This window comes from Mercenaria mercenaria, chromosome 17 (assembly GCF_021730395.1).
Source record: "Mercenaria mercenaria strain notata chromosome 17, MADL_Memer_1, whole genome shotgun sequence".
In the NCBI taxonomy this organism is placed as follows: domain Eukaryota; kingdom Metazoa; phylum Mollusca; class Bivalvia; order Venerida; family Veneridae; genus Mercenaria; species Mercenaria mercenaria.
This window is the reverse complement of record NC_069377.1, coordinates 9,763,501-9,785,883: the sequence shown is the minus strand read 5'-3', so window position 1 is coordinate 9,785,883 and position 22,383 is coordinate 9,763,501. Positions and strand designations below refer to the sequence as shown.

General features: G+C 33.4%; 1 protein-coding gene and 1 non-coding gene across 3 annotated transcripts in view; one reads left to right on the top strand and one right to left on the bottom strand.

Moving 5' to 3' along the window:
- The window catches only part of LOC123537489 (uncharacterized), a 35,954-nt gene extending 19,405 nt beyond the window's left edge, over window positions 1–16,549 (bottom strand). Inside the window, exon 1 of one of the 2 annotated variants that reach the window (XM_045321224.2) lies at window positions 16,119–16,549. In XM_045321224.2, the coding sequence (XP_045177159.2) occupies window positions 16,119–16,303 (185 nt within the window). In that variant the 5' untranslated portion in view covers window positions 16,304–16,549. Of the gene's footprint in view, window positions 1–721; window positions 1,169–16,118 lie in introns of those variants that run through there. The other variant, XM_045321223.2, reaches the window with a different exon arrangement.
- Window positions 16,550–21,404: 4,855 nt separating this feature from the next.
- Window positions 21,405–21,484, top strand: Trnas-cga (transfer RNA serine (anticodon CGA)). The gene has a single exon. It is a non-coding gene; the product is annotated as a tRNA-Ser (tRNA).
- Window positions 21,485–22,383: the final 899 nt, after the last annotated feature.

The following is a 22,383-nucleotide window of genomic DNA, read 5'->3' as shown; positions in this document are numbered from 1 at the left end:
AACGTGAACGTTGTTTATTATCCTGAAAAATGACTGCAATATACCTATGTATAATCTTTTCATCTTTCTGATTTTTTTCTAAAAATAGCTGCAATAAACCAAAGAAGTATAAAATACAATTTTTTATAGCTCTTTGAATAAACCTATTTATTGTGCTACTTTTCTTTGTGTGTTTGAAAAAGAAGCTGCAATATACCACTGAATTGTGATTTCCCTTTCCGTTTCTTCTTTAAAATGCCATGCAACATACCAGCATGTTTTGTTTTCCCTTCCTGATTGTTTTGAAAAACCTGTACAATACCTGTTTATTGCGTTTTTCTCTTTCTTTTAGTTGCTAAAAATAACTGAAATATACCTATATATTGTTTTTTCCCTATCTGTGTGTTAAAGTCGCTGAACTATACCTATATATTATGTTTTTCTCTTTCTGTTGTTGCTAAAACTAGCTGAAATCTACCTACATACTGTTTTTTTCTCTCTTTTATATCTATAAATGAAACAGCTGAAGTATACCTATAGAGTGTGCTTTTCTCTTTTTGTTTGTTGCTGAAACTCGCTGAACTTTACCTATATATTGTGTTTTTCTCTTTCTGTTTGTTGCTAGAAATAAGTGAAATCTACCTACATACTGTGTTTTTTCTTCTTAAATATTTATAACTGAAATGTACCTATATATTGCGGTTTTTTCTGTCTAATTCTTGCTAAAAATAGCTAAAAATACCTATAAGTTGTGTTTTTCTCTTTCTGTTTCTTTCTAAAAATCGCAGCAATATCAGTTGGGTCGATGACACTGTCCCGCCCTAGGTCCAGATTTGAACTGTCATTTTTTACAAACTCGTCTACTCCGAGAAAATCCAGTGAACTACGCCGTCTAATGTTATTATTGTATTTTAAATTTACAACTGAATTTTGACTGTATAATCCCATTTTGAACACTAAAACAAACTGAACAATTATTTTTCAAAAATGCTTAATCATATGGATGTTTCTTTAAATTCATATATTGATATACTATTGCACAACCATACGGCGGTTTATTTGCATATATTCTAATTGACAATGTATTTATATCCAACTGAAAAATATAATAATAAATTCCTCAAGTAGACATGAGTGAGAACCAGTGAATTTGCAACTAATTGCATGTTCAGGTAAGATTGAGGACAGATCAGGCATTTAATAATACATGTGAAATTTTACGATTTAAATGGGATTATAAATTTTAACCAAATTTATAGCAGGGCTTATTTGTCAGTATGCAAGCAGATAGGGCAACCACAAATCATTTATAACATCTTAAACATTGATGGTACGACTAACGAAAAACAATCGAACAGTTTGCATACTAAAACACAAAGAAAAGACGTAAAGTGATCAATTTAATTAATTGAAAAAATTGAATAAGGTCAGCAGGTAAAATAACGAACGTATTCAAAAAACAGTTTAGTCATATGCTACACTCTAATCATGTAACGTGCACGTAGTTGTTTACGTGATATGCGATTGAGGATTGAGGCATGTAGTTTGTGTCCTTTACGTTTAAGAGTTTCCAAATTTATAAATAAAGTCCCCTTTTCGCCGTTCGCCCGGCTGAATTTTTGTCTTGGAAAAACGGTCCATCTTTCCTGATGCCACAGGAGTCAGTGGTTGATCAGGTTAGGAATGTATAATTAGCACGAGCTAATACAATGTTTCTCGTGAATTCATTGTATAACAAAGGACAAAGTTCACTTATGCCGTATATGGCCTATGCAATTTTGAAAATTTTCAAATTGGCTAAAATTTGAAAAACTATGTATTGTTTGTTACCAGAATGTATTAAATGTTTTATAAAAAAATTTATTATTGTGTTCAATACGTATCCTTAAATATTGCTGAAACTGCAGATTTTTAAGAAAATGGTCATTTTTTGCCATATTTTAGGTTACATAGGAATATTTTTAGCACTCAAGGACCATAAAAATATTTTGACCGTAGGTCCAGCTTCTTTCACACAATTTATGGTTGTCGACAGCTGTGCTCTTAGTGGAAATTTCAGATTTGTTTAAAATTTCTGTTAAAAACTGAAGGTTTCCCACACCCATAATGGTAAACGTATTTTCAGTTATGTCAAATATTTTCTTCTATAATGATTATTTTCTAAATTATTTCGTGCAATTTGATAAAAGAATACTTCTTGATGAAAGAAAACGTGTTTTTTTTTACTCCATTTAGAAACTTTCAGTTTTTAGGCCATTTTGAGGCAAAAGTGAACCTTCTCCTTTGAAGGAATTGAAAAATATACGATATTAACGAGAGGGAATAGAAAAGAGATATTGCGCATATAATCAATCCCTTACACACATTTATCCACATTCATTTGAGCCGCGCCATGAGAAAACCAACATAGTGGGTTTGCGACCAGCATGGATCCAGACCAGCCTGCGCATCCGCGCATTCTGGTCAGGATCCATGCTGTTCGCTAAGAGTTTCTCCAATTCCAATAGGCTTTGAAAGCGAACAGCATGGATCCTGGCCAGACTGCGCGGATGCGCAGGCTGGTCTGGATCCATGCTGGTCGCAAACCCGCTATGTTGGTTTTCCCATGACACGGCTCATTTGCTTCTCTGATTTGTTTTATTTTACTTTCAATATTGAAATTATAAAGTTTTTAAAAGAATGGATCATTTTACATATATTCACCATTTTAAGACTTTGAACAGAACAAGTTTTATTGTATGCACTTAAACTAGTTTTATCAAAACTTAATCCTTATCATGCTGGATACGATTGATTCTGCCTTTGTAACCAGTGTAGATCATGATCAGCCTGCACATCCGTTCGAAAGTTGGACAAGTTCATTATAGAAATTTAGCAAGGTAAGGATTAAAGTATGTTCAATCTAGTTTTATAGTGTCAAAAAGTATACTAACTTTAAGATATCTACAAGTTCTTAAGATCATCCAAACAATAACCCTGAAAAAAGTTCCAGGCTTTCACAAAAAAAAAAGAAGAAACAATTACAATGTATTTTAAACATTTAGTTTTCCGTGGAAAATTTGTGCGATTTCAGTGTCGTTGATAAACAGATACCCATTTCATTCTCGAGTTATTAGCAAATTGATTATGCTAGAGAAATACCTGTAATTATATATCTAATGCCAAACAATTGTTGCTAAATGTAAAATGAATACATAATCAATTACTTCAACAATATTTAATCGATAAAAAATATTTAACATGAAATAATTTAGAAAAAAATATTTGTGCTGACTAGCGGTTAGACTTTCCGCAGCAAATGTTCTCAAAATAAAAACAAATGTTATGCATATTCAAATGTCTTGACACTTTAAGCCCCCATCACACCAAGCTATTCTCAAAACGTCCCAACCCGTCCTAAAATATTGTAAAACGGGCTGCGATCTGTCTAGAACGTTTATACTTTGGCTGGAAAATATCCATAATGCGATGTAGTTAGTTCTTAAAAAGTTCTCGATACGTCCATCGCGTCTTTATCCCGTCTGAAGTCCGTTAATAGTAAGTTCTGTTCGGAAAAAACCTCATGTGGACACCGATTGTAGGCAGTCTAAGTCCGTCTGTAGTCAGATTAAAGAAGTTCGCAACTAGTCCTACTTCGTTCCGAGTACGTCGAAATACGTTCTAACTAGTTGTTAACTCGACCAACTCGTTCACAGACAGTTTAACTCGTTCTGATTACGTCCTCCTCTCTCCCTAGTACGTTCAGAACGTAAATTGCAATCACGATTTGGTCCGATGGCTTGTAAAAGCCATTACGTTTTGCCCAGTTCTTATTCTCGTTTGTCTCTTCAACCTCTCAAGACACAAAAAAAAAATCCACAGCAATTGGCAAGTATTAATATGACTACAAAGAAAAGTGAAGCCAAACAGAGACGGGGTGTAAAGTGTTAAAACAGTAAAAGATCAATGCCTCACAGAAGCCGATGCCCCTGAATGTGAAAGGCGAGAGGATGAGTCGTAATTTATTCCCTGCACCTTTTGACGTTTCTGTCTCCAAATCATAGGATGAAGGAGGACAGAGTCAGAAACCAAAGAAGAAAAAAAGCAAAGGCATAAACTTGGCTAAACCTTGTGCCTAATTCTTGAAACTGTACGGCAACGGCATGTATTTATACCCTAACTTGTGTAATTGTACTGCAGACGGGATCGACGTTGTAGAAACTGTGAATAAATGTACTAAACGTATTTAAAACGGGTGGAGCGTGCTGAGAACGTGTTGCAAATTCTTAGAACTATTTAGAAACGTATTGCAAACTTAGTATTTTATTTTGATCGCATTCAGACGGAATAACGATGCACTAAGGATATAATGCGGTCGAGTTAAGTCTTTCTATGAACGGGTTAAACGAGCTACAAACGGATCCGGTCGGTGTGCACACGTACTTGAATTGATGCCCGATCGCATTACGTCATAACATGTCTCTAGTACGATCGAAGTACGGCGGTTCAGTTCTTAGTACGTCCATCTCGTTTTAAGTACGTTGTCAGTCCGTCTAACTGTAGGACGGAATGATCGGCAGAAATTTTTGAGTAGGCTCAAAGTTCTGGAGCACCCTTCCCGTTCAACCCCGTCCGAGCCAGTCCATAAAAGTCTTAGACAGACTGTAGAACGTCGCTACTACGTCTGTTCCGTTGCCATACAGTTTGAGCCCGTTCGGCTACATATTTTAGAACGTACTGGAAACGAGCTTGGTGTGATGGGGGTATAAGCCTCTTTAATTTTACTGAAGTGCTTTTTAATTTTAACCGTTCCTGAACTATTTTCTCAAAATATGAAAATTCAATTTCTTTCAGCCTAAATTTTAGGACTTACAATTCTCACCACTATTACCTTTGTACCAAGTTTATATTTAAACAATCAAACTGTTTTTAGATGTTTTGCTCTTTCTCTTCAGCTTAATTAATTTTTAAAATTAAAACGGGTTTGTCTTTCACCAGTTAGCCATATTTCGACTTTTTCTCGGTCAGACAAAAGCTGTTCAGATCTTTCTCGAAGCCTGCTTCCATATATATAACGTATTTTAGGGTGTAACAGATGGGATGGGCTTTTTTTTTTTATCTCCTTTTGTTTAATTGTGTATCTTACTGACATTTATTGACTAAAGGGGCGTCCTTGGGCGCTTCGTTCTTCTTGTTCTTCTGTATCCGACCCGAGATAGAATCGCCCTAATGACACGAACAAGGCCCAAGAACATTGTTCTCGGGTCAAAATTTCACACCACCTCCTAATCGGGAGGATCTGGAACAATGCGAGAACAATATGGCGGAATGAGAAGGTACAACTTCAATGTCAACGAAACATCGTAGCGAAATAAAATTATGATAAATTTATGACCAAATAAAATATTATTTGAATGAAGAAATTACACTACGTTTGTAGAAATGTTGGTTTACGCCCGTCGTTAATGTAAACAAGCGCCGTAAACAAGGCTGTAAAACTCCACTACCGGTTCCCGGTGTTAGAGCGTTTCACTCGAGCTACGTGATCCGACTCCACTCAATTCCATCCGAGGAATAAACGCTCAAAGACGCCCCAGGAATGACATTATGAGGTACATTTAAGGTGCATATTTGTAGTATTTTCTTTTACAATAATATTATGAAAACCAAAGTTACCTGGTGAAGGCTAAATCATTGCGTATAAAATCAACAGCAGGCAGTGTTCAAAAGCATCTGAAGCATATAAAAAGGCTCAGTGAATGATTTGGAAAAACTATATTTATAGTTAAAAACACCGGGTTTGTTGCAGTTTTCGTAACAAAACATCAAATGCAGACTAAAACTATGCATTAAAGACTAAATCAGTGTGTATGTATGAGCATTGTTATCCATGAGTACAAACGCATGAGTTCATGTTTGATTTACTGGCGAACTTAAAATCTATTGCTTAAGCGAAGTAAATTGTTCTTATTTATGGCGAATATATTTGATATGCATATATGTAAACATGATGTAGAAGCTGATCAGTTAAAATTTCCCCCTCCGAAGATGCGTATTCAAATATACTTTTTCTTCCTTGTCAAACACTTATAAATTGTGGTCGCTTAGAATGGACATAAAAAGTAAATTTTATGTTACTTGACGAATGGGAAAATACTAATAGGTTACTAGATTTGCATCCCTAGTTATGCGCTTGTTTTTTTCGCGGAAATATAACGCGTCTTGGGGAGCGCGCTATTATTCCGCGAAAGAACGAGCGCAAAGTGCAAAATAATGTAAAATGTAATAATTTGTCTATCACATACGTATCTGCTCTTGTAATTACTACAAAATATATGTGTACTGTTTTCTCTAATCTGAATGAAATTGAAAATTTAGTAACAAATAAAACTTTATACGCGGTGATCCCAATGAAATTGACACTAAAATGAATTTGAAATAAAAAGTATTATTATTTATTTACTTCTCGAGTGTAAGTATGGTCAGTGCACATTAATACATGGTCATCAAACTATACACACTGAACAGAATCTACGACCCTCTTGTGAATTTCATTTGGGCGTTGTTGTATTTGAAAACGAATTATAGAACGATTACATTTTGTTATTTTTGTTTCGAGGAATTACCATTCGAAAATGACATTTTTAAACGATTTACAATTCATTGGTAGTAGACATTTTTTGTTTAACATCTCCATCACAGTAATTACTGTTGTGTGGGAGATCGCTCAGGTAAATGTTGATTTAATTAAGACAATGTAACATCACGTAAGAAAAGCAAAAACAACAAAAACGTGCGCAATAAATATTTCAGAGATCAAAGCAATGTAAACAAATGAAAGCTATCAGTATAATTGATGAAAATACAAAAGTAAATGCTATTAGTATTATTTTCAAAAATATTTTACATCTATTTTTGATCTCATCGGTTTCAGCAATCATGTTTTTCCCAACTTGTACGGAATATTGGCAATATGAAGTAATTGTTTATGTTTTTAAATATGAATGGATCTAATATACCTTTAAAATTACGTTAGCGTCATTATATATTACACTAATATAGTACCACGGCCTTATTTCATTTATACAGCGTCAAACATGTGATTAACATATTCGTCGAAAAGAAGCACATGATGTTTTACATTAAACGGCTTAAAAATTTGAAAGAATATATTTTTGGAGCATAGAACATAAACCAGGCGAAATGATGGTAGACTCGGTTTAATCTAGTTTGTTTGTTCATGAGAGCACTGCTTTTGTGATAGTTGATACTGGGAGGATAACACTCTCAGGTAGCGGCGCCCAGTTTACTTAACTTTCTGTATTCATCAAAGTCCGATATTGGGACGAAGAATTTTTAGAATGGCTAAATGTCCTTCTTACGCTGTCATTTCATGAAAGAAGTCCAGCGTAATTTGTATCCTAATATTTTAAAACATATTAGAATAAAATGTACGATCCCTTGTGGTTTATCGTCTATCACGTTCATTTTATCGTCTATCACGTATCACGTTCAGTTTATCGTCTATAATGTTCTGTTTATCGTCTACCACGTTCAGTTTATCGTCTATCACGTATCACGTTCAGTTTATCGTCTATAACGTTCAGTTTATCGTCTATAATGTTCAGTTTATCGTCTAACACGTTCAGATACTTCGATAATTCACCACCTGCGCATCTGAGCTCTGAACCGCTATACATCAGACAATAAGCAACAAGAAATCATTGAATATTTAATAAACAGACAAGTGTGGCATTATTACTTGTAGGATGAAAGGAATAGAAAAAGTAGAAAACCACAGGGGAAGGTCTGTCTGTTTTCTTGTTTCCGCATCTTATCTGGAAACCTAAATGTGGTTTAGTAAATGATCTCCTAATGTAACCAGCATATGTTGTATGGCTCATCAATATGACTGTGGTTCGTACCTGTATATTGATTCACAATCGTGTCGCGTAGGTTTAAGGCATGATGAATTGTTTGTTTATTATCTGCGCAATGAAATGTATGTGCATGTTCTTTCATCTTAGTTCCCGTTTTCATACCTAATTGTTTATGTTTATCACAATTTTGAGCACATACAGTCTTAGCCATTGATCAGGAACGTTGTGACGTAAATTAAACGTGATACAACTATAAATTAAATCACCATATATAATCAAACTAAATATATCACAGAATCTTGTCTCTTAAAGCATTTATGTTAAGCTTCAGAAGTTATCAAATAGATATTGACATGTGTGAAACCACAAACACGTTTAAAGCCAAAGTTCTCTTTATCAAGGAATATTTTATCTTACCCTTTTATACTTCATGACTGCTTTTCATATTTTTCTTAAACCACTCGCTTTTAAAATTGATTTTATGATGATAATGCATATATTTGTTGTCAGGGGAAGGTTGTGGGGTGGCGGGGCGGGGGAGGTTGTTTACAAAGAGCACTTGGTATGTGACATCTTTCACTGGAAGTGCCTATATATAATTGCCTCGTTTTGTTATTTGCGGCTCTGATTGTGATTAGTGCGTTCCTATGCTTCCAGACATTTTACTTTGAAATATTTTATTTTCAAATATTTACACCCAATATGAATTTTACAAGCTTTTGTTTTCTTTTTTGTATGAACTACATCTGTGCAAGCATATCAAATGTTATCTTTTCCACGACTTTTGCGTGCGATCTGACATTCGCAAAAACATAAACAAAATGGCGACGTTAGAAATATTTTGTATCCAAATTTCACAGAAAATATAAAAAAACTGAAACTATTTTTGCTGATGATAAAGACAAAATCTGAATCGACACGATAATCAATTTTTTTTTATTGAATTTAATATTTCAAGTTTTAAGTCTTGACATGTATTTTTATCGGAAGGCAAATTACATATTAACCAGGGTAGATCTTTTCTGATATTCAAAAACAGCCATCTATCTTTGTTTGCAATATGCTACTGTAAAAGTGTAAATCTGTTTGTTTGTCTGGTGGCTATAAACCAAAGTGGGACTTTTGACAAACCATCAAAGAATTAATGTGGAGTCCTAATATGGTTTATACCCTTAATACACAACGGATATCACTCAGTTCTTAATATTTGAATACACTATTTTCTTATGGAAAGAAGAAAGCATTTGTTTCCGTATAAACAATATAGGTGTAATGATATCAAGGATGGCTCCTTCCTACAGATTGCATGCTTAGTCTGACGCCATTTCCAAAAGAAAAAAAAAAAAAAAAAAAAATAAAAGACAAAAAAATTTACAAAATGGCCGCGTTCGAAAAATTCCTTCAATATTGTAAATGGTAAAAAGAACATTGAATAATAGCTTATAATAAACTTTTATTTTTCTAGTAGCGGTAAAGACCAAAACTGAATCGACACGACTATATAATTTTCACTGGATTTAACAATGTTTAAAGTAAACTACAGGAACTGTACTTTTATTTTTCAATGTTGGAGGGACTTTTTGGCTGCAAAATTTAGATGTTAAAAAGATCGATATCCTGACATTTAGTAGAATGTCTGATATTCACTGAAAGCAAACATCTTATTTTTGCAGCAAACTACTGCGAACATGTAAATATAATACTTGAATGCTATTTTGTGTGAGTCTATACGGGTGTAAACCACGTATGGGCTTCTAGCAGATCTATTACAAAGTCCCAATATGGGTTATACCCTGTATAAACGCACAAAAATATCATCTAATTCTTAAATGATATGACATTTGACATAACAATTTCTAAGATATTGAAATGAAATCTGAAAAGGACCCTAAGGGAAATCCCTTTTGAAAATGAGTTTCAACATATATAGAGAAGAATAGGCACACCTGTATTCCTTTTACGTCAATGTAGTTGCAGCTATAGTTTTTGAAGTGGTGAAAAACTAACAGCTGAAAGTACAGTTTCATTTTATTTACCTATAGTTTATTACTGTACTTGACTCCATAACCAATTAATCAATAAACATTGATAATAGTATTTGCACAGGCATTCGCGTTGAGTATTTACTACCTAGACCATCCTATTTCGTTCCCAATGTAGTTAAGTGCACTCAAGTGCTATACAGTTTTTAAGAACCAATATTTCTAGATTGAAGTGGTTATTATTTATTATCATTTTTGCTCCAAGGTTTGATCATCTGGTGAGGACAATGGAAAAAAACGTGCCTATTTAGAAAGAAACAGAAGTTACACAATTTTGGTTAAAACAGTTTATTGCATTTTATGTGCCACTTTATGAGGATACAGAATTTTATTTTCATCATATTGCTTATAAATGCTTTACGGTGCTTCATAAATGTCTATTGACAAAGATACTGAAGTTACATCATTTTGGTTACGAATTCTTTACGGCACTTTTTAAATGCCTATTAAACAAAAAATGCAGAAGGTACATAATTTTGGTTACAAATGCTTTACGGTATTTTAAGTGCCTTTTTACAAAAAGAAAGGAAAAAAAAAAGCAAGAAAGTTGCATGATTGTGGTTGTTACGGTACTTTTTAATTGTCTATTTACAAAGATACAGAAGTTACATAATTTTTGTTACAAATACTTTACGTTACTTTTTAAATGCGTATTTGCGAAGATACAAAAGTGACATAATTTTAGTAACAAATGCTTTGCGGTACTTTTTAAATGCCTATTTACAAAGATACAGAAGTTCAATTATTTTGTTTTTAAATTATTTATGGTATTTTCAAGTCCCTTTTTACAAAATTACAGAAGTTACATGATTGTGGTTTTAAGTGCCTATTGTTACATGATTGTGGTTGTGAAAGCTTTATGGTACTTTTTAATTGTATATTTACAAAGGTACAGACTTTACACAGTTTTGGTAACAAATACTTTACATTACATTTTAAGTGCCTATTAGTAACATACTTTTTGTTACAAATGTTTTGTGGTACTTTTTAAATGCCCTTTTTTACAACGATACTGAAGTTAAATAATTTTGGTGGTTATGTGATTGTGGTTTTAAGTGCCTATTTTAACGATACAGGTGTTACATGATATTGTGGTTATGAATGTTTTGCGGTACTTTTTAAGTGCCTATTCGCAAAGATACAGAAGTTGCATGATTTTTATTACAAATGCTTTAATGTACGTTTTAAGTACCAATTCAGAATGATAAAAATGTTATATGATTTTAGTTATAAATGCTTTAAGGTACTTTCTAGGTTCCTTAGAATTTAATGAAAAGAAAAGAAGATTATAAAAATGGTTAACGCTTTGTTTTTATATTGATCTTGCAGTGAGCACTTTTATTTAGTTGTATACATCTTACTATGTTTTTTTTTTCATTTTTCAGAGACTAAAAGTGAGACTTTGTGCACAATTAACCGTTTAGGTCTGTCACATTTTTGTTCTTAGTATATTCTGTTAGGGATTAATTTAATGTACAGAAATACCCATTATATAGCGTTAAATTCCTGCTAGAACTTTATGTTTTATCATTTTTATGAACGTTTGTAAATACTCCCCTTATATAGATAAAAAATATTCAAAATGTAGAATACTTAATAGATTTCAACAAAATTTCTAGCTTCATATTTGCATTTGGTAGATATTTGTAAATTTCAATAATTTGAAGTAAAATGCAAGATGGGTAAAAGGGGTAATATCAACATTACATTACTTGCATTTCTAAGGAATTTCGAGTAAATATATATATGTCAATATAAAACCTTGAAGAAAATAATACAGTAGTTCTAATATTCATATCAATCCTTAAGCAAAGTTTGTTTAATAATTTTATATAAAACTGCGGCGCGCCATGAGAATGAGAAAATCAACACAGTGCATTTGCGACCAGCATGGATCCAGACCAGCCTGGGCACCCGCGCAGTCTGGTCAGGATCAATGCTGCTCGCTAACGGGTTCCCTAATTGCAATAGGCTTTGAAAGCCACTGAACTTGGTGCGCAAGTGGAAGTGGATTTTCCTATTTATACTTGTTTTCTAAGTAGCTCAGATAACAAGTGAATGAGGTATTACCATGCAATACAAAGTCCCCTACTGGACGGCAGCTAATTTTCTCTACTGCATTATAACATAATGATCTGATATCTGATACACAATAGTGTACTATATATACAATATGTTATAACACAATTTTTGAATTAAAATGTGCATAATATATAAAATATACAGTTATTGATAATTTATAACATAATATAAAACAAGTATCAAATTTCAATTTTGATAATATTTCATTTTCAAATAAGGGTGGGGGATAATTCTGAAGAAATTACACAAACAGAATTTTTATGATACATGAGCTTATATTAAAATATTTTACCTACTTGACAGGAATAAATCAATGTTGATTTGAGAAGAAAGATAAATGTTGACTTTTGACTTTCAAATGTGCCCTTGATCTTTGAGCTAGGGGTCTGGGTATAGCGCATAACGCATTGTCTCATTATTGGGAACATTTGTGTCAAGTAAGTTTTATAATCTCTTAATGGATGACAGAGTTATGAACCAGACAGGGAAAAAACCCTATTGACTTCGACCTCCGACTTAGAGCTTGGTAGTTCTGCGAGACATGTTGTCTCTTTATGGGGAACAGCTGTGTCAAAAGATATTAAAATCCCGTAATAGATGACACAGTTATGGCCCGGACAGAAAAAAAAAACGCTATTGACATTTAACCTCTAATAGTGACCTTAACCATTAAGATAGGGGTCTTGGTGTTGCATATAGCACATCAACTTATTCTAGGAAACATTTGGGCTAAGTAAAACCAAATCTCTTATGGATTGTTGGATTACAGATTGGACAGGAAAAAGCTCTGTTGACATTTGAGCTCAAAGTGTGACCTTGACCTTTAAGCTAAGGATCTGGGTTTTGTACATGACACGTTGTCTCATCATGGGAAAAATTTATGCCAAGTAATATTAAAATCCCTTGATGAATGTCTGAGTTATGGACCGGACACGAAATTATAGACGGACGGACAGAATGACGGACGCACGGAAAAGCTTAATCCTTTAGTCCCCAAAACTGGTTTTCAACCAGTAGGTGACTTATGAAAAAAAAAACTGCCTTTACGTTTTTGTAAATTGTCTCCTTTACACACCGCTTATACACTGAATCCTAGTTCTAATTCATAAATAAAATCATGTATTCAATTTTAGTTTGTTCCCTTACTATAACTGAAGTGAAGAATAAATCGAATTTATTTGTAAAAATAAACGAAATAATTTCTATAGTACTGAAGGCTCGTTTTCAAAGAAAACTTTAACGAAAATTTTGAACAACCTTTGATAGGCAGCACGACTACTTTGAAGTTATATTTTCTATTAATAAAAAAGTTAAAGTTCAGTTAAGATAAAGCTTTCCTGTCCACATCGTCCCCTTGAATTTACGCACCCTCTCTTTTTACTGTCAGTTAAGTTATGTGCCCACCATATATCCCTCTGCCGGCCGTCCAAGGGCGGTGTCCAACTGTGTTGTGTTTTTTTTCTGATTATTAATTTGCTTGTTGTGTGTATAAATGTGTGTGCGTATACATGTATGTGTGCGTGCGCTGTTGTAGTTTGCAGCGTATGGAGACTGCTACTGAGACCTGTTGAATATTCCGCTTGTCTTTTCTACTTTCCACAACATCCTTTTTACAATCTCACATCAATTTTTGTATTCTGTGTTTAATTAAAATGTACTTGTAGTTAGATTTTTGAAGAACCGATCTGTTATATTTTTACGTTACAGTTTCTTTTTGCTGCGGGCCGTTTTGGCAATGCATGGCTCTATCGCCGATTTGTGGGTGCTCTATGCTTCCGAGAAATCTTATTTTCAAACTGGAACATATCGATCGTTGTTGTTTCATGACGACCAGGGATATGTTTCGGTAACCAATCACAGGATATGATACATTGAATGAAACACTTGTTTGATATAGCGGATGAGTGGAAGATAATTGCCCTTGAAACAATGCATGTAAATAGGTTTAGACAGTCTTATGACTGTGTATTTGTTCTTGGTGAAAGTATTTGTTGTTTATTTTTTATATGGTTTCCAAATATATTGTTTAGGCATACCTCTGCAGAACGAACCATATGTAATCTTAACACTACGGAGTAGTCTAGTTGTTAGTATAATTATGTAATTCAAAAATAATGTCAATACCGTATAAGCTATAAAATCGTTGTATCTATTGGTCTAATCTACTTTTTTTTGAATGGTGGTTCGGCCACTTGGTTTTCATATGCAGATTATTATGTTTTATTAATCAAGGGCTCCTTGTACATAATGAACATTTGATTTGGTGACTTATTAGTATGTTTTGGCCAGGTTGTCATGCTGCATATAAAAGTATGTATTATGGTGTAATTGATTATGCACACATCATAATAATAAACAATTTACTAGCTTTCTTTCTTACTTACTTCCTTATATATATTTTTGTGTGCAAAACTCCATTATGCATTTGAACACTTTGTAAAGATAAAAAGTGTTGTTTTTTTCGTTTTACTTGAAGAATGTATAAAACATTTCATCAAACATACTTTTCACATGTGAAAATACATAACATTTTTACATTTCCAATCCTTCGTCAAATGTAATGTACATTGTTTCACTCAATACCAAATAATGGCTTTGCATTATGAAATACCTTAAATTTGTGATAAAATAGAATTAAACTTTCATTATATTTTCTTTAGTGCCTATATTTATACCTAAACGTATATCATATACATTTGTACAGTTACAACAAACAACTCAACATAAAATAATTTTTTATGTTTATGCAAACGCGATAGATCAAAGTATATACCCATTTTTTAGCTCGACTATTCGGAGAATAGGTAAAGCTATCGGACTCACCCCTGCGTCGGCGTCGGTGTCTGCGACTGCGTCCCGATTTGGTTTGTATGTAAGCTCGTATCTCAGTAGCCACTTATGGGAATAGCTTGAAACTTCACACACTTATTCACTGTGATGAACTGGGTTTCACTGCACAGGTTCCATAACTTTACTTAGTTTCTTTTACAAAGTAATCCCTTTTTTTCGACCTGTATTTTTTCAATTGCCAAGGCTGCTGAATAGTCGAGCGTTGCTGTCCTCCGACAGCTCATGTTATTATGTTATACAACGGCCGATTTAAAGCAATGATAAACATATTTTAATAAAAAAGGAAAAATAAATAATGAAACTTTACCAGTCTGTACTACATTGCTTACAAGCTCCATTGCAATTGGTAACGATAACTGTGATATGTCATTCATGTGATGACACAGTTTCATAATTTGGATTTGCTATTAGTTCAAGAATTTTCATTCTCAAAATAGGAGAAATTACTTGAGTGTCTATCCATAAATGCCGAGCATTTTATCAATTTTATTCCATGGATTTAATAAATTCATTGTAGAAAAATACAAATGTTATATTCGTTTTATTAATGTAAGCTCTTCCTATTAAAACATAAAAAAATCTTCTTTCCTTACCTATTATAGACCAAGTCAATTCGACCTAAACGAAGACAATTTCAAAGTTTTATTACACTAGTACGTATAATACCAATTTATGTAATGGTTTTATCTAACACCCACCTTCAAACGTGATAAAGACAGTTTAGTTACTGTTTTTGTCCTACCAAATGACGAAATCTTAAAAAAGGACGGTGCTAAAATTCAAGAACGAAAGCTCAAAAAAAAAAGCCACATTCAAAGAACACAGCTGCTCAGACAACACTCCGCCTAGAAAAAGTGGTAATCGTAAACATCGGCTGAGCTACTGCACACATTAACGTAAACAAATGCTAAAGTAAAAGACACAAAAATACATGAAGAAGGAATACAGCAGTGTGAAATCTTGAAGAATTCTTTGGCATAAACACCACTAGGATCTAAGTTTCATTTAGTTAAAATGATCAGGACTTACATTTATTCGCAAATTCATGAATGAATTACAACCATATACCATTGATGAAAGCCTTAGTTAACACTTGTCTGAAGGGAAAACTCCAAGATTCCCACACGAGAGTGAAGAAAGCGAGATTCCAAAATATGTCCCAAACATGGTATATGACTAAGTTTTTTTCCGAATTCTCGTATACACCCGATGCTTTTAGGTATTTGGTAAATGTCAAGTTACTTGAAAACACCAACATAAAGTTCTAACTACAGTTACTACATACAAACAAAAAGAAAACTGTAACCTTTGAAATTTCGTCCTTTTCTTTGGTACTCCTGGAAATAATTGCTTTTCATCTGGTGATATCGGTGTCATAGGAGATAGATCAACCGAGTCTCGTCTGGCACCATTTGGAAATGGTGAAATATTTCCGTTCCCGTGCACTGATCCATTAGTGATGAGGGATAAACCGCTTGGCTTTTTATCCATTGTTCTTTAGGGACTTTTTGTTATATATTTTTGATACAACTTTAAATCAAAATATTTTCAAGAATACATCTAGTTAAAATCTTTTTGAAAATTTCGTGCATCCAAACATCAAAGGTAAAACAAACCCTTAGCTAATCTGGACGCGTTATTTCTTAACGTCTGTTTGACTTCCAAATTCTCAGTGCCACAGCCCATCTTTTATCTAAAGTTATAATTATTTGATTTTCTAAAAGTAACTGCCTGTGCTTAGTTTGTCCATTCAATGCTTGTTTAGAGACATAAAAAAGACATTAAAATAATTTGACACTTAAGATTTATAACTTGTAAGAAATAATTTGATTTATCAGTATTTTAGGACTGTGTTATATCTACAAAAAAGGATAAGGCCAAATAAATAAGTAATGACAATGAACAATACTAAAAACTCAGAACTGCTAAAAAAGGAACCTATCGAAAAATTGCCTTTCAAGAATGAGGTACTGTGATTTAGAGGACATTTTACTGAAGCTCTTAATTGATATGGATTTATAATTTAGAAACTGCTTGTGCATGTTATCTGATAATCGACAAAGCGCAGAAGATAATACAAATGAAAACAGAAGAAAAATTGTTTAAACTTTCATTTTTTTTAAATAGTAGTCAGCCTCAAGTAAATGTTAAGTATTTTTTATTTGTCTACGTCACTATATTCGACTTATTTTATTTGTTTATCTATGATTTTATGACTTGGTATTCGGTCAATAGTTCTATTTAATGGTTACAACACCATGAAAATGCACTTGGGGTCTTTCCTCTCCTTGACTAGGTAAACTACACGCAAAACGCGCTTCTTGTTGGCATTATCATAAGAAAAAAGAAAATATTAAACATTTTATGTCCTTGTCTTTCACAAGGATTAAAAAAAGCTAGAGTTATATAGAAAGCTTATTTGATGAACATGTAAAAAGACAACACATTTTACTTAAAGTGCATAGATGTTAACAAATAATGTTAATCTTCAGATCTTTACCTATATTTTTATATTTACAAATATTCACAAATAGAGTTAATTTTCAGATCTTTACTGCTTTATGTGGATGAATGTTTATACGTAGAATTAAGTTTGGAATATTTACATTTTTCTTTATATGCGTAAATGTTTACAAGAACATTTCCATTTCAGATCTTTTCTTCTTCAGCTGCAAAAATGAGTACATGTAGAGTAAACGGTAAGAACTTTTTTTCTTCATTATCTGCATTACTGACCAGGAATGATAAGGCTAGTTGATTCTGAAACTGGTCATTTCAATTGGGAAGAAATTACATCATTTTAAAAAACGTATTTTTATTCTGTAGTGCTTTTACAAAAAATAATGTAATATTTACTCATATTTGAAGGAGGGATCGTATTATTTATACTCAATATTTTGCAACATATTTCTCTTTTTTTTCTATTTGCAGAAACAAATTTGTAAAATATATCAGTTAAAAGATGTCTCTTCAGAAATATCACGAAAAGCCAATAAAATTTACAAAACGACCTTTACGTGTTTTGTTTTCATGAAGGACACATTTTATGTATTGAAATAGATAGCTTGTTTAAAAAATGACCAGACAATTGGTAAAAATAACCTGTTTGTGCAACACTTACAGACAATAAATACATGTTTTATATACCATAAGTACCAGACTTGGCATATTTATATCTATTATAAATGCCATTTTTGGCTGATTGTCTTCTTAAACTAGGCAGATTTATCATTCGGTCATATATTTATATAAATCCTGGTAGATATAATTTATATATTTCGTTGCATGGACCAACATTTTGAAAATTTCCAAAATATTTATAGGTGTATATATACATAAGTACTTGTTGATAGATTAGATAGTCCGGATTCTAGTGTGATATGTTTGATAACATGGTTTACTAAATTAATTTAGTGCGTCAAAAAGTCAACACGTACTTAGTTAACCTGCTACCAAATGACAAACCCTAATTCAGACAACCCGTGCTCAAGTATTTGTTAAAAGATATTCCATGTACATGAAGAACAGCGATGTAAAAGCTTGCTTTACCGTCTGGGGAAAATGTCTGGGGAAATTCTTTTCAAAAAAGAAAACAACAGTAGATAGGATTATTGAAAAACACGAAAAGTTGTTATAAAATACATTGCGTCCCTATTAAACTCGTTTTTACTTCGAATATACATTTTGTAACGAAAGGCACAACAAAATTTAATGGAAAAAGTCTTTTAATTCCGACAGTTAAAGCATCTAAAGTTTTATGCAAAGTGTGTTTTAATTCTGAGAGATAAAACATCAAAGTTTTATGCAAAATGTGTTTAAATTCTGACAGATAAAGCATCAAAGTTTTATGCAAAATGTGCTTTAGTTCCGGCAGTTAAAATCTCAGATAATAAAGATGAGAAAAATATTGCTAAAACCAATGGAGCGTATCAAGTTTGTAGTCAGATGTGGCTTTCTATCTTGAAATGAGTTAAAAACTATAAGTAATTGGATTTTGTATGCATAATAAACCTGTTTACTTTTCACTGACTCCTTTAAAACCTGTTCCATTTTGGGAATCGTGACAAAAGTAATAGTTTAGTATAGATTTGTGTTACATCTTAGTTGTTACTAGTGACTTGAAATGAAAAGGCGCGCATTTCTTATTTTTTTTTTGTTTGGTTCAACACATTTACTCTGCTACTTCATTCTTGGTCAGCAATAGATCAATATAGACTCATCGAAACATAGCCATATTTATTTATTGACAGTATGCATAAAGTTTATCATGAATTGGCTATCTTTCCTGATTGTGTTCATCTATTTTTCAGGCACTTGCACGATAGATCTGTTCCTGAACCAAGCATGCTCCAAGTGGGAAGCATGTTGTACATAAAAGGCTATATAATAGCTGTTATATTACTTTGTTGTGTATTAAATCTAGAAAGATTTTTTCAAGCATATAATTTATGTAGAAGGCAGCCAATCAAATCTGTTAAGTAGACTAAAACTCATACTGGTAGAAAATGTCAAGTTGACATAAATTTGTATCGCGATTTTATAACATTTTCGAATAATGATTTAAATTAGAAATTGCAATGTCAGGGTAGTATGCACTCAAGTAATAGTATTACTCAAAATAGATATTGTAATTCGGTATAGCATCAAGTAAAATGAATAGTCATGTATGCAAAATACGCCATGATGCGGAGTAAGTATTTTAGCCCTTATTGGTAGTTTGTCCATTTTCTAATTGTTAACCATCGGGCATGGTTTATATTTGTTTTAGGGACCTCATGGGCCCTTAATTGTGGTAAATGGAGCACTGACATTGTATGTCGGCGGAGCAGTCTCAGTTATTGGTCTACATTATGCCTCAAAGATGTATGTAATCTCCCGGCAGCCAAGAAATAATCATGATGAAAGTAAGGGGATTTATGTTTCAAATTTTAAATAAAAAATGGTCCCGTGGTGATCCCCCATACTTTTGTTTAAAATTCATAAGATTTTCATGTCGATCTAGGAATATATATGAGCCGCGCCATGAGAAAAACAACATAGTGGCTTTGCGACCAGCATGGATCCAGACCAGCCTGCGCATCCGCGCAGTCTGGTCAGGATCCATGTTGTTCGCTAATGATTTCTCTAATTGCAATAGGCTTTGAAAGCGAACAGCATAGATCCTGATCAGACTGCGCGGATGCGCAGGCTGGTCTGGATCCAAGCTGGTCGCATACCCACTATGTTGGTTTTCTCATGGCGCGGCTCATATGTGGTCGATAAAACAAATCAAATAAAGGGTATGTTAGTGACCCTCCTTGGAAAAATGCGTGGTCAGCATGATTAGGGACTCGGCTAACGCAATGTCAATGCATAATAAACTTCTTTATTTTTCAGGGACTCTGGTAAACCCTGTTTAATGTAGGAAGGTTATGAGGAACACAACATCTTAGAAATTACATTTTTTTTTCTTTTTAGATTTGGTATGCTTGCTCTGTTATTTTAATCCTGGCCAGCAATGGAACATCGGCATTTTTTTTTTGCAAATATGGATTTCTTAATAATGGCTAATGATTTTGTGTCTTGCTTATGACTGCTGCTATATCCTAGTATGTACGGTCAATGGATAGAATTAACACATATTAAGTTTTGCAAATTCAATGATTTACATTAGAAATATTTATCTTCTTGTGACTTCGTTTATGATAAAGATCCAGGATGTCCGGAAAAGTTATTAAAAATGTATGTATTGATAAATACCAAAAGTGTCGTATATACGTACTTATTACATACACGTTTCTATTCCCCGTTAAGTTACACTGGTACCGGAAACGTCAATATTTTTCCATACACTGACGCCTGAATTTCATATCGGGTGCGTGGCGTAATTCAGTGTTTGTTCTTGCATTATTTTTTTCTATTTAGTCCAGTATTGTCAATGCTGTTCAGGCTATTGAACAAATTTATAATATTTACGTTATATTTATACGTGTAGATGTGTATGTAATAAAAAGGTTATTATCTTTGTATCGGGAAATATGCACTCGTTCTTCAGCGGAAGAATATTGCGCTCCTAAAGTCGCGCAATATTTCCGCTGAGAACTCGTGCATATTTCCCGATACAAAGCTAATAACCTATAAATATGGCTTCTCACACATTACACTGATATGTCACTATCTTACAAGAGTATAGCACACATAGACCAAACAACAAAAACAAACGCACTGACAAAGACAAGGCAAATACTAAAGGTCAAAACGAACAAATAAAGGAACACGATGGGACACCGCCTTTGAACTGTATTTTTCAAGCCTTGTTCTGTCTACATGTCATTACGGTCTACATATTATTATAAATATTAGTTCAATTTAATCCATAATCAATCTTGATTGGTATCATTCTGTGTTTAATTGATTAGAGATATAGTGAACTATGTTGTCATTACTGATAAATCAAAGACACATAAATCTATACCTTCTACTCAGAATAAGTTAATCATTTCAGCTATGTGTGTTCTGTGGAAATATGATAAATTTGCTGAAAAATAAGATGATACTACATTGCGGACATAGAAGAATAGAAAAAGTGGAAGCTCCACAGGTCGCTCAATACGACAAACCGCCTCGGTAGCTTAGTGGTAGAGCGTCCGCTTCGAGTGCGGGAGGTCGTGGGTTCGATCCCCGGCCGCGTCATACCAAAGACGTTAAAAATGGTACTAGTAGCTTCCTCACATGGCGTTCAGCATTAAGAGGGTAGTGCTAGGACTGGTCAGCCCAATGTCAGTATAATGCGACTGGATGGGGTATCATGTCACGTGTCTACGGCGTAATATTCCAGTGAGGCAGCACTATAAAGTAGGACATTGTGCTCACTGCTACAAGTAGACATCGTCGTTTATATGACTGAAAAATTGTTGAAAAAGAAGTTAAACCCGAACACACACACACACACACACACACACACACACACACACACACACGAAAATGTTGCAGGCTCGGTTTGATTGAGCCTGTTCATGAACGTTAGTGGAAATGCATGCTACCGTCCACGCCCTCTAGCCCCGGGTTGAGCAGAACTCAACGTTTACACATGCTTCAAGTACAAAAATAATTTAAGGACATCCGCAGATGTGTTCATACGGCGGTGCATACGGATCCTTCAATGAAACACTTTCGTCTAATTTCCAAAGAAGCGGCGAAAGGCACACACTCATAACTAATCACTACACTTTGCAATGAAATGGTATGATTATTACTCAAGTGGACTCAATGATGCAGTAGTAAACATTTTTTACAAAACGAGCAGAGGTTACAATTTACTGAGTATTTCACTTGTATGTCATACTACATGTATATGTTAACTAATATGGAATCGAGTAATTAATATGTAATTAGACTGTCGTTTTGTTATATAAAAGTCACAGCACCAGCTTCTTGACTTCCCAAAATATGACAAAGGAATCTGTTATTTGCAACACTGTTTCGAAATACATAAGAATATATAAAGGCTTTTAAATTAGTTTCATATTATATTTAAAAAATCTATATCAATTTCTGAATTGCTTAGACCGTATTTTACTTAGTGAAGTTAC